This window comes from Triplophysa rosa, linkage group LG7 (genome assembly GCF_024868665.1).
Source record: "Triplophysa rosa linkage group LG7, Trosa_1v2, whole genome shotgun sequence".
NCBI classification, from domain to species: domain Eukaryota; kingdom Metazoa; phylum Chordata; class Actinopteri; order Cypriniformes; family Nemacheilidae; genus Triplophysa; species Triplophysa rosa.
Window position 1 is genome coordinate 4,780,632 of NC_079896.1, and position 12,865 is coordinate 4,793,496.

General features: G+C 38.4%; 2 protein-coding genes across 6 annotated transcripts in view; one reads left to right on the plus strand and one right to left on the minus strand.

Moving 5' to 3' along the window:
* Positions 1-11,275, minus strand: rbpjl (recombination signal binding protein for immunoglobulin kappa J region-like). Its single transcript, XM_057338377.1, has 12 exons — positions 11,143-11,275; positions 9,062-9,155; positions 6,995-7,129; positions 6,847-6,917; positions 6,624-6,739; positions 6,228-6,402; positions 5,024-5,161; positions 3,850-3,962; positions 2,927-3,067; positions 2,683-2,838; positions 2,472-2,575; positions 1-274 (listed from the first exon to the last, which is right to left on the minus strand). Exons 1-12 carry the CDS (start codon positions 11,168-11,170, stop codon positions 1-3), a joined length of 1,545 nt encoding a protein of 514 aa, XP_057194360.1. The 5' UTR covers positions 11,171-11,275.
* matn4 (matrilin 4) overlaps positions 8,916-12,865 on the plus strand; it is a 19,990-nt gene continuing 16,040 nt past the window's right edge. For all 5 annotated transcript variants that reach the window (XM_057338371.1, XM_057338374.1, XM_057338375.1 and 2 more), the window contains exon 1: positions 8,916-9,123. The gene's annotated coding sequence lies outside the window, so the exon portion shown is untranslated. The remainder of the gene's footprint in view (positions 9,124-12,865) is intronic.

Sequence of the window (12,865 nt, forward strand, 5' to 3'; positions counted from 1 at the left end):
TCAGCTCTGCATAAATAGGTGAAAGTTCATCCGTGTGAATTCCTGGTGTATGGTGTCTATGAGGGAGTCCGAGTCTGTGGTCTTTTCAGCCGTGCCGGTCGGTTGAGAGGGCGCGCTGTGTTCAGGTGTGTACGTGAAGGAGAAAGAGCTCTTGTAGATCAGGCCGTCCAGTCGAATCAGAGACAGGGGCACCGTGATGGGTTGTCGCATCCATCTCCATTCACCGCTCAAAACGGACACGTCAGGAACGACGCACAGCAGAGACCTCGATGACCTTAGAGGGACAAATGATATCAACGTAACCACTAGCAAGTCTTCAAAAACGTTTTCAAAATTTATTAAAAACGCGTTCCCTGGTAAGTAAATACTCTGTGAATGAATCTCCATCCACGGTTTAAGAGAATTGTGTCCATGTTGTATTATTCATGAGACTTTTATGCTCGATGACATTTAAAGGAGTAGTTCAGCTTCAAAATGAAAATTCTGTCATCATTTACTCACCCTCTTCTCATTTCAAACCTGTATGAACACATAAGATATTTTGAAGAATGTTGTTAACAGCCCCCCATTCACTTATTTTAGGCATTTACCCAAAAACCCATTAAAAAAACTCATTGACTTTGGAGCGATGGAACTGCAAGTGCTAAAATGCTAACTCACTTCTGGGTTTTGCATACAAAAATGTCATCTCTGTGGTACTCTTTTAGTGGAGAGATGTGATTTTACATGAATAATGGAGAATATTATAGAGACTTGGGGTAGTGAATGGCTACTCAATACACCATACAAACCACAAAGCATCATGCTAAAAAACTTGTTTTGGTGCTACTCAGAGCACAATTTTACACAGATAAGCGGCCATTTAAAAAAAAACCTAACTGGACTAATTACAGCTTTCAGTTTTCATTGAAATTTCATTTTTGTTTGTTTATGGACATTTAACACTAATTTATTTGACCTGTTACATGATGTGCATGCTGGTTTGGGAAATCAAGACAATGCTGGAAAAAGTCTAGTGTTGAATTATGGGAACTGTTATGTCATTGAAGAATAAAGTGAACTGCGAATTATGCTGACACAACAAGTATTATTTGTTAAGAATGTGTGTGCATTCATGGTGTAATTATTTGGACAAGACGTGACATGTTTGGTTGAGAAAAGAAGCAGTTAAACAGTGTAGCGTTTTATCAGTCATGCGGTTTAAAAGTAACATGTTAAAGCAATTTGTGATAACAGCATCTTGAAAAATGCTCAAAACCCACAGGCCAGCACTGGATCCTGGTTACGAGCTGGGAAGTGACCCCCAGTTTTGGATAAAATCATCTGCTAAATGACTAAATGTACGAAAACCTTTTTTAATATATTTTTTTTGTATTGAACTTGCGATTTTACATCATGAAGACACTGTAATGACTATATTTACAAAGTGGATATGGATGAGCCATGATGGAAGATGATGATTTAAATACTCATGGTAAAGTTCTTTTGCGGAATCGGACGATAGTTGTTTGTTAAAATCGGTATCGGGCAAAAAAATCCTATCGGTGCATCCAGGGGCGGACTTACCCATTAGGCAAAGGTAGGCAATCGCCTGGGGCCCCGAGCTGCCTGGGGCCCCGAGCTACCAGGGGCCCCCAAAAGGAAGGGGTGGACTTAACCAATAAGCCATGTCTGCAGCCACGTAGAGCCCCAAGTAATCGTCAAAATAGTTGGGATATCCCTGTTAACGTTTTACGTTCTTACATCTGTACGAAGGCACTCCCCCCCATTATAGTTTAGAGTGGACCATTCCATTAACACCGTATATGCGCGAGACGAGTTTGACACCAGCTAGAGAAAGTAGGCGGAATTAGTAGAACTGCCCACAGCGAGAGTGTCATTGTGTGGTCCATTAGCTGCAAAACGAAGTTAAAGTCGCAGGGAAATAAAACAACAAAGAAACGCAGCTACATCAGCGGAGAGGAAAAGAGACAATTTACAAAAGATTGTTGCCAAAGTCTCTGCTTTTTCCCCACACAAACTCCACCGCTGCTCCTACAGCAACAGCACCTCTCTCTCCCGCCAGACACAGCACTCTCCCTGCCATGAGCAATGATAATGTGCCGGTGAGCATTTCTCCATGAACACCGACAACACAGTTATAATGACTGACGTGCATCCCTAATTATAACTCACTTAGTCAACTTAAAGGTCTCATAAACTGGCTTGATGTCTCTTGCCTTGATGTTTTTTTTTATTGAAACAAAGTCACAGAGATATAACACGGCCATGAAATTCTGCTTTGAAGTTTTAAAAGACATTATCGGATTATAAAATTTATGATACATTTGAAAAGAAATTGTCCCCTTAAATAGTTGGTTAGTTTTTCAAGACAGCTGCTGGACCACACTTGCTTACCATACCGTAGAGCACTTTCCCAACATCTTACCAAAGTAAAAGCACATGAGCAGATATTTTAGGTAAATGCTAACCTGAACATGGTCTCAGCCTCCATGTTTCCAAACCAGACCTTTAAATGAGGGCTGAAGTTTTCGCCATGAAGCTCCAACATGGCCACATGACCTCCACCATTTAACTACATAGAGTTCAAAAATAAAGACCTATCCTTGTTTAGTTTAAACACAAACAGTTAAATAAAAAAATATTTCATTGAAACGCATTGAGTGGCTTGTGGATTCTGACCTCCAGTCCATTGATGATGGGTAATGGGCTGATGGTGGTCGGATGACTGGTCAAACTCTCACTGAAGGTATATTCCACAACCTCTGTTCCAATGATGGTCCAACATGAGCCATCATTCAATAACACCTTATTCCTCTCTTTAGGGCATGGAGAGGCCTATACAATGTAAATGAGATAGTAAGATATTATTTGTTCAGCAAATGTACAGTACTTAATCATCCGATGGGCATGTTCATGTGTTCACCTGGAACTGTATAATTTTTTCATTGGACAGGCAGAGGTACATGTGACTGCTGTCTCTGAACTGAAACGCACATTTATGAAGCTGAGATGCATGTTCATCCACGTCTAGACACGCATGCTGCTTGTTCACCTTGCGTATTATCTAGAAGGGTAGAAAATAGTGTTCAGACACATTCAACTGTTTTCACATTTTGCACCCTTTTTAAATGGATAGTTTATGCAAAAATCTATATATTTTTTATCATTCACTCACCCTCGTGTATGATTTTTTATTCCGCAGAACACAAAAGACATTTTTAAGAACCTTGGTAACCAAACAACATTGGGCCCCATTGACTTCCATTGTGAAAGTGAAAGTGAACCATCCCTTCAAGTTCAAGGTATAGATTCCCCCCCAAAATTGTCTATGTCTTCGAGAAATCTGATACAGGCAAGATTGCCATAAAATAGGTCCCATCATACATCACTGCACCTGGTCTCATTCGCTTACCCCTCCACAACACATGTGCTGTACAATACACCTGACTGTTCCACAGTCAGCGATTTCAAACAACTAAAACAACACTGTGAAGGCCTAGTCTGTATGTTTGCAGTAAATGTGGTATTTCAATGTCGTCCTTGGCATTTTAATTGAGTGCTTTATCAGCAAATTGTGACGCATGTCTGTAGCAGATTCCTTCCAAAAAACACAACAAGAATGGAAATATGGGACTCAATAGGCTCCGGAGACACGCATGAGAAACAATTGAGATAAAAGTATTCACAGAGAATTAAATGTTTTGCACTTTCTTAGCATGCAATGGAGCATACGGTACATTCTAGAAGAATGGTATGGATATTGGCACATTGAATGAATGTTAAATCTTTCTCGCACAGATTCTGAACATTGCAAACATTTAACCGTTTTTTGTTTCCATCACATACCATAGGTGGCAGAGCGACGCCCGAGTTGGTGCACACCAGCTGAACCACGCTGCCGTAACAGATGTAGCTTTCGCATCCTGTATATTCATTCCGATCGGACTGCCGCTCGTTCACTACAATGAGAAGAGTGAGTATTAGGGATCTGTCCTGTAGAGGAAGTGGGAGAAAAATATTCTTTTGCTCTTGCTATACCCCCTGACACTGCATGGGGGTTAAACCCACTTTGGGTACATTTATGCCATCTGTTGAGCACATGTTGCAGACTTTTACAATCTGACCTTTCAGAACTAGGCTTTATGGGTTTACGTGTTCTGGAATGGTAGCACATTATACTTTCAAATGCAGTGAGGCTCCAACAGCGGTCGTGAGAGTTTATTTGCACTAGACGTCCGAGACGGAGTTTGACCGATTTTTAGCCAGTTGTGTTTGGGTTTCTTCGCTACTGTGGTAACCAGTGCATTGTAAACCAGTTAGGCAACATACAGCAGGTCTGTGCATTTATGCTGGTGAAGAGAGTTAAGGGCTGTTCACACGATGGACGATGTCTATAAAAATATAGAAGAACAATATTGCTGGGATTGCTTTGAGAGGTATAACAATGAACATAATGTTAGCGTTATCATTCGTTGGTGTGCATGCTAATATAGTTAGTTATCGTCATAGTGTGAAAATCCCGTTAATGAGACTTCAGTTAGTGTGGGGTAGGAGCTCCAGACCAAGTAGTTCCTAATTCTGGATTGTACAATGCTTGTCTCTGGACTAATGTCTTTTTGAAAACAGGGTTAAGGCCAATTTTAACCCTGGTTTAAAGCTGCAACTGTAAGCTGCAACAGATTTTGTCTTAGTGTCAAATGTTTTTCAACACACTTGAAGATAAGTATGTGAAGTAAACTGCAATTTTATATTTCAAACAGAGATGGCGATAAAGATGCAAAAGTTACGTACTGCATCTTTAAGTAATTTTAAAATACATTTGGTATTTAAAAAACAACAACTATGATACGCAAAGCAATTCGTTGCTAATTTGAAACTGAATTTTATTTCTAGTGTCTAAGCATGACAGTTTTAAATGTCGAACAGTAATAGCAAACGTGTTGGGTCGTGTGCTTGTCGCCTGCTGTACTTGTCAAAATAATTTTATTAACGTTGTAAATATGTGAATTGGATCTCACACCCAGAGTGATGGTGAAGGCCGTCCATTGTCTCGCACTGGCAACGAAAGCCCCGTCTTCCACCGCCAGGTATCGCGTGCTGACTGTCTGTGATCGCAGACGATTAAACAGTGACACTTTTGAGCCCGATATAATACACACTGTCAAACAAACAGACAGAAGCAAACAGAGGCAGAATTTTACTGCACAGTGTGAGTACTGAAGTACCCTATGCATATTTTTATTTTTCAAAATAAAATGAAATCACAAATTTCACTGTATCAGATTTTCACTGCATGATTATCATGTCCGTGATATTATCGAGATATTTATTCGAATGTTTTTAAAGAAATGTTGCTATCAGTCAAATTCATCCTTCATTTTGTGTTTTGTCTTTTTATTTGGTCAATGAATCGCACCCAAAATAGGGAGGCAATGATAGACAGTTTGTAACCATTGTTACTCTTGAGGCCAAATTTGAAATGTGTGCTGGATATATGACAATATCACGGTATCTGTAGCCGTGTGCTTTTGATATCACGGTTCTTGGCAATACTGGAATAGGGTGACACCCCTACTTTGAAGAAATTCGTTTGTATGGCAATGCAAAATTGTGGGGGAGATTACTGAAAAAGAACACCACAATGCTAAAAATGGCCTTTATTTTTGATTTACTTGATTTTCGGGTCAAATTTGACCGAGACCCAGAGATGCTAAGATCCCGTAGAGAACAGGCGGGTTTGAAGGACGAATGAGATTTTTTTACCAGTGCATGATACTTGCCAACATACATATTCAGAGCAAGAAGTGAACAGAAAACACTACAACTGACAGATACTGTGACTAATTCCAACTTCGTTCTCTCTCTGAAACGTCGTCTCATTGTCTCTCTCTCCAACAGAGCGATGAGGAATTCACTGTCAATTGACCGCTGCTCATAGATGTCACACGGTCACAGCGTCTCTTTCTTCCCTTTAGAATTTCTCTGTGGATCCAACAGTCAATGTCAACAGAAGATGCCTCTCACAGTGTGCTTTAGGATCAAGAGGTGAGAGGTCAAATGTCTGACTCTTGTGGCAATGGCTGCCAGGTGACACCGTTGAGGGTCTTGACCCCACTTCTGGCATACAAAGATGCACAAATATGGCAACAAAAACGTACAGGGGTTGGGCTTCTTAACCTATTACGTAATGATCTTTGGGCAGTCAGAATCATGTGCACACTTACGGTCAGCGTTTTTCATGGATTGCCTCTTCTGTGACGGTTTGGAGATGATTTTAATGAGTCTGCTGTGGAATGAACCAATTTCTTGCCCTCCGTTGTGAAACAAGTGAAGCATAAGCCGAAAGTGCTTTCGTTTGTCCGTGTCGGAGATGTACAGGGTTTTAGCACAGGCAAACATCTGAGAGAGAGAGAGAGAGAGAGAGAGAGAGACTAACAGCTTCATAAATTCATATTTTTCATGGTCACCCGGCCACACTTCTTACAGTACCCCAAACTGGTAGTAATGTCGGTAAAGTAAACATCTCAACCCGTCTCCAAATCTATCTGTACACATAGCAGTTGATGTTCACTCATAAACCTGTCAGGCATGCACTTTGATCGCTCGATTTCGTGTCTCACCCTCTTGTCTTCCTGCTCTTCAAAGCTCAGCTTGAAGCTGTCTGTCTGAGGATCGGCGGAGCTGTCCAGACCCATGTACCCGAACAGACGATAGCTGGACTCAACCAGACCTGATGCTGTGTCAACAGAAATGGAAACGTCCGGTTTCAGGTTTCTTAAGAGGTCCTCTGTGTTACATATTACTGTTTACTATCACATTTCGGTGAGAATTAGGGTCTCTGACCTTTCAGCTGCTCATGTCTGACTTTCCATCCGTGCCCACTAAGATACACACAAGGAGGGGGGCAGAAAAACCTTTGAAGGAACGGAAGCACGGTTATTTTTCAATAATAAATATAGGAAGAAGGGGAAAGGAAGGTGTACTTTCTCACCTTTTCTCATTGCCGTATGACTTCTGAGCAACTTTGGCATGTAGGATGATCACTGATTGGTCAGGTCTGAATTGAAGGTATTGCCTTACCGACTCTCTGGTTACCATCGGCAACAAGGGAAAATTTTGCTCTTCCCTAATGATGCACAAAAGTGTTAATTTTACTTGGCAAAATGTTTGTAAAGCAAAATATATCCTTTCCAGATTCATGACGATTTACTTTTTAAATAAACATTTGATTAATTTCTCAAAGATCTTATAATGGAGCTTATGCATTGACATCATTTAAATATTTATATGATTTTTTAAAGTGGGAGCATCAACCGGCTTTCCTGACGGCTATTTATTTCTGTGGTAGTTCTATTGAGCTAGCTTTAACCAAACTGGAATAAGTATCCTGTGTAATTCAGTAATGATGAGTAATAAAGGTTGGATATACTGAAGCAAATACCAGTCGGGTTTTTCATGGGTGGATTAAAAGTGCAGACAGTGATGCAGAGAAAAGAAAACAACATTTATTCTAAGAAAGAAACTCACTTTTTTAATACGAATACATTTGTGTTCTGCATTTAATTTATTAAACAAAGCTGGGTCATTTTGTGCCGTGCATGAGTCCGGTTCAATACACAGAAATGTTGGGAACTTATTTTAAAATAAATCCTATTTATCCCAATCGGGATTTCAGGATAGATGCCATGAGGCACGGCGGGGGACTGTTCTCTCTTTCTGTTAAATCTTATGATGCGTGTTTTATTAATAAATAATGTTGCTACAGTATGAAGTAATATTAAAGCACATGAACACAGAATGATTATAATTCACAATATAATTGTGACAAATCATTCACAAAATAACCCTGAGGTCTTCACATTTTCTTCCTGTCATATGAATCTTTGTGCTATATGTTGTCTAAATATGTACATTTCTTGGATTGGAAACAAACGAAATGTAAAAGTGTGTATCTGCTGGCATGGTGAAGCAGACTTTAGATGTTTCGTTCTGTCTGCTTGGGGTTTTTATTGGTGTATTCCCAAAAGGATGTAGGGTCAAAGGGTCAGTCGTGGTGTTATTTCCCATGTAGAGCACATTAGGAAAAAGGTCGACCTGGACATCAGCTATATGGGTTTTTTATTTATTTATTGTGCACTGTGTGAAATATTTTAAACCCTTGTGATTTCATTGACATGACATTATAAGCATTAACTGAAGTTTTGTCAAATTCATGTTTCCTGTTTGTAATTTTGATAAATCCACCTTCACACTACAAGCTACAAAGTTATTTAATTAGTGAAAAACGTTTTTTTATGTCATAGACTAAAAGATTGGGGTCACTTTCTCACTTAACATTTTTTCCACACTTTATACTAATAGTAAACTCTTTTTAATAGTAAACAATTATTAATAAGAATTATTTAAATTAGTAAAAAATTCAAATATTTTTGTCTGCAGAAGGATTTTCTTACATTTAAGCATACAACTACAGATCAAAAGGTTTGTAAGGTCAAATAAAATTATTAAAATACAAATTTCACTTAAGTGACCCTAAACTTTTGAATGGTAGTTTATTAATTAAAAAACATGTGAATGTTGTTTTCCAAATAGTCTAATAGAGATTTTAATGATACTTTACACTGACAAAATCGCCATCACTATAAATAATATTTAGAATCAAAGTCGGTTCCCTCTTGAAACTTAAAATCAATTGGACTTCAAGAGGTCATCACTTGTGTACCGAAGCAAAACCGCAAGGAATTTCAGTAGGGTAAGCGAAAGAAAGCGTTAATGTTCTCTCTCCTGCTGAGCAACCGATCCCCCCCAAAGAAACCCTGCCTGCTCTTCCACTGTGGGACGGGGGTGGGATCTACATAGATTTAATACCTGACCAATGTCTTGACTATTCACTCTGTGCTTAGAAAATAGTTTTGAGAGGTTACTTCACACGGAGAAACGCTTTGACTTTTTAATAGCCTTATTAAACCACCACCGTGTCGTTTTTGTCGCATCTTTTGCTAATAGAAGACTGGATACCATTCACAGTTTGTGCAGGAGAGATCTAACGTTAGCCTACCTGCCCCATCCCTGTGAGCGCGTGTCTGTTCTCAGGAGAGTGAAGGAGTCTGACGTGCACAGGTGAGAGTTTGTGGAGTCCACAGTGGGGAACCCTGGAGAATTAAGAAGGAAATAATGTTGCGTAATTGTATCACATGAAATGTAACAAGATAATACATTTTGTGTGTGTGAAGATTTCTGAAAACGATTATCAAAGCATGACAGAGTTACAAATGTGTTTTTTCACCATCAAAAATGCGTATTTTAAAATTGACGTCAGTCAGCTGACGTTAAAGGTTTGTCATGTGCAACAAGTTCAACGTGGTTAGCATCATTTTTGGGCTAAATATATTTTAATAAACAGTTTTCTTTTAATCGTTTTCTGATTAAAAGTATGTAACAATATCATACGTTAATATATTCTATATTAAACAATTTATTATGAGCTCTAAACTCTATAACGCATGCGTTTTTTTTAAAGATTATTGCCCTTAAGGTTTTTGCGTCTAATATTAATGTATAATAGTAATATTAGTGTATTTTACTTAATGTTATAAATATTCCATGAGTCTAGAACTGACAACGAGCGATGCGACAAGACAGACGCGTTGTCGCGTCGCGTTAACTTCTCTCTGACGAAGTGCACAGCATAGAATTTAGCCTATGTCAGATCATAATGCGTTAAATTCTGTATACCAAAAAGCAACTGTGACACATGAAAGCAATATCTTATAAATTTAGATGTAATAATATTGTCTTCACTTTATTAAATTAAAGGGACTACATGTGATTACAAATATATTTTATAATAACTGGGTAAAACCTGTAAAACATATCTTTAGGAGAATAAACCATGGTTTTACAGTAACCAGTTTAACCAACCCGTTTGTCAGTATTAAAACAAATTCCATAAGGTAGCCTAATAAATCTGACAAAACATGGTTACCACACTTTTACTATAACAAAAATGGTTAACTTTCCTAAGGTAGAGAAGTCATGACTTTTCCAAAATGCTTTCTACACTGCACTAGATTTTAAGCCGCAGCCACTGTTACATGCTTTAGGTGCGCAGTGGTTGGCTGGAGGCGAAGCTTCGAATAGTAGCAAAGTGTCACATCTGCTTTCAATCTTCCCCTAACAAGAAACTGCTGTTACTTAATCCATCTGAAGCTGTCCGTCAATCCGGTGCCAAAGAACCCACGCTCCACACTTTCCTACACCTCTAATACTCTTATCGTCCCTCACTCTCGCTCACATTGGGACTTTCTTTGGTCTGCCTGTGCCTCACATCAACCTGAGAGAAAAGTTTATATTGTGAGGTTTTATCCCATGGAGATCCCTCTGGGCTAGACTGATCTGAAGAGCTTAAACAGTCTTTCAGAGATATACACATCAGTCTGGAAGCGTTTTACTGCCTCTCACCTTTTACTGCCTTCTCTCCCTGCTTCTTATGATGGCTGTATGTCTTGTTTTAGGTTCCAAAGAGCAGCTGTTCTTACATCTATCTTTATCACACCCCATGGTCTGCGTGTACTTTGTATTTGTCATCCTCCATGTGCATATGTCCTTTTTTTGTTTTATATATATATATATATATTTTATGATATATATATATATATATATATATATATATATATATACATATATATGTCAAGAATAGGTTCATATTCCATCTTAAAATTAGTTCAGAAAATCCCTATTTTAAAACTATTAAACTTTTTTGCATTGTGACTACTTTCAAAATAATTAAACCATATTTAAAATGTCCATTATTCTATTTAGTATTTATATACCATGGTACATGGTTGTGATGTCATTATGATGATTTAAATAAAACTTTGCAAAACAAAATGACAGTAATAATCATACAGTAATGATTATCTACTAAGAAACAACATTGTGGATAGTGAGAAATTTTTTAATTGAAAAATATATTTAAAGTAAAAAATATGGATTACAGGAATGCATATGATTTGGGGTCACAATGCAAGGAATCTTAATAGTCCTAAAATAGTCTTTCTCTTCTAAATGTGGCATTGACTTTTTCATTAACCCCAGAAGAAGAATGACCTCCATTGTAAACAGACTTTTCTCACTCACCCGTATCTTCTTCTCTTCGCTCCTGCATGACTCGATTGTTCCCCAGTCCCTTCCGAACGCAGCCCTGGTTTATTTGATATTCTCTTTTTGCAAGACTGTGTCTGACAGAGGTCTTTTGCAAGAGGAGCTCTCCATCCCCACATCCAATAACTGTGTTATCAGCCTCATAGCAGTATTTGTAAATCTATATGCGTGTTTGTTTTTAAAGATAGTTACCTACGCAGGTGCTCGATTCTCACGTCTGCCTACACGTGGCAAACAGCTCACCCTTGAATGGGGCGTAAAGTCCAAAAAGAATTGTGGATGTCAGTTGGTCAAAGACAAGCAAATATTCATCTGGCTTTTACTGTAGGTTATCTGAATAAGTAAGCTTAACTGGAGACGATAACTGCTTTCTAACTTGGTGGTCACATGAATTTAACATTATCCTCATTATTTCCTGGATTTCTGTAATGTGGGGGGTCTTGTGGTAAATAAAGCTCTATTATAATTAGCTGCATAGCTGCTCAGGCCCCTAACCCGAAAAATAAAACTTTGATGTTCAGAAGTGCGCATTAGTTTTTTTGGCAATTCAGATTACAGTATTCACTTAATTTTTTTTTCTAGAGACTAATTATGTGTGTGCACCACATGGTCTACCATCTTCAAGTAATGGTACCACGTTCCCTGTGAGCAATGAATAACCAGTTTAATCTTCTGAAATAATTGGCTGCCTGCCTACATGATGTGTATACGAAGGAGTGTGTGCGTAACCATAATCAAAGCGGAGTTAAGGAGCACGGTAGCTCGTGTGCACGATCGCAGCCCAGTGTACACACAGCACAGAGGGGCTCATTGTATTTACATGACACAGGGCACTGTAGTCTACAGTCTCCCTGAAACCCACAGCTATGTGCAGAGCTTTTATCAGGCCTGAGAGAAACTACCACGAGTCATGGAGGACACTTGAAATCAGATGTGTCTCTTTTACTCCGTAGGGTACATGGTGACACTAATTATTTAGTAAATGTCTTTTGAATGCTTGTATGCTTGGTATGTTTTACTTTCTCTGTGTTTGCATTGTAAATGAAGAGTTCACTTAAAAATGTCAGTTCTCGCTTAATTAAAGATGCAATCTGTAAAGTTTTTGGTTATGAATAAACAAAAATGTGTTATTGCACTGCTGAAAAAAACAATAGAAACCATCGCGGAAATTCTAATGGTTTCCATTAAAACCATAAAAAATTCTGTTCTGTCCCTGCTGAAAAAACAATAGAACCCTGCTGAAAAAAAACATAGAAACCATTAAGGAAGTTGTAGTGGTTTTATAGGGATTTGTATTGGTTTTAATGGAAACTGTAATGGTTCTACTGGTATGTGATGGATTCTACTGGTGGGATGTTAAATCCTATCTGAATAATGCCCAAAACAAAAAGGCATTTTGTAATGGTTTTAATGGAAAAAGCTAATGGTTCATAATGGTGTTTTAATGGAAACCATTGGAATTTCTGTAATGGTTTCTATTAGGTTTCTATGTTTTTTTTTCAGCAGGGAAACCATTAAAGCGTTTGTAATGGTTTTAGTGGTTTTAAAGGGATTTGTATTGGTTTTAATGGAAACTGTAATGGTGTCTACTGGTATGTGATGGATTCTATTGGTGGGGTCTTAAATCCTACTGGAATAATGCCCAAAACACACTACAAAAAGGAGTTTTGTAATGGTTTTAATGGAAAAAGCTATTGGG

Bases quoted from the DNA above. Each gene is read 5' to 3' on its own strand.
- rbpjl (XM_057338377.1), bottom strand. From the start codon at position 11,170: ATGCAGGAGCGAAGAGAAGAAGATACGG. The intron at 6,918-6,994 runs GTGAGAAAGTAC...GTTCCTTCAAAG, and splicing joins TCATACGGCAATGAGAAAAG to GTTTTTCTGCCCCCCTCCTT. The intron at 3,068-3,849 runs GTATGTGATGGA...CTACCCTTCTAG, and splicing joins GCGTCGCTCTGCCACCTATG to ATAATACGCAAGGTGAACAA.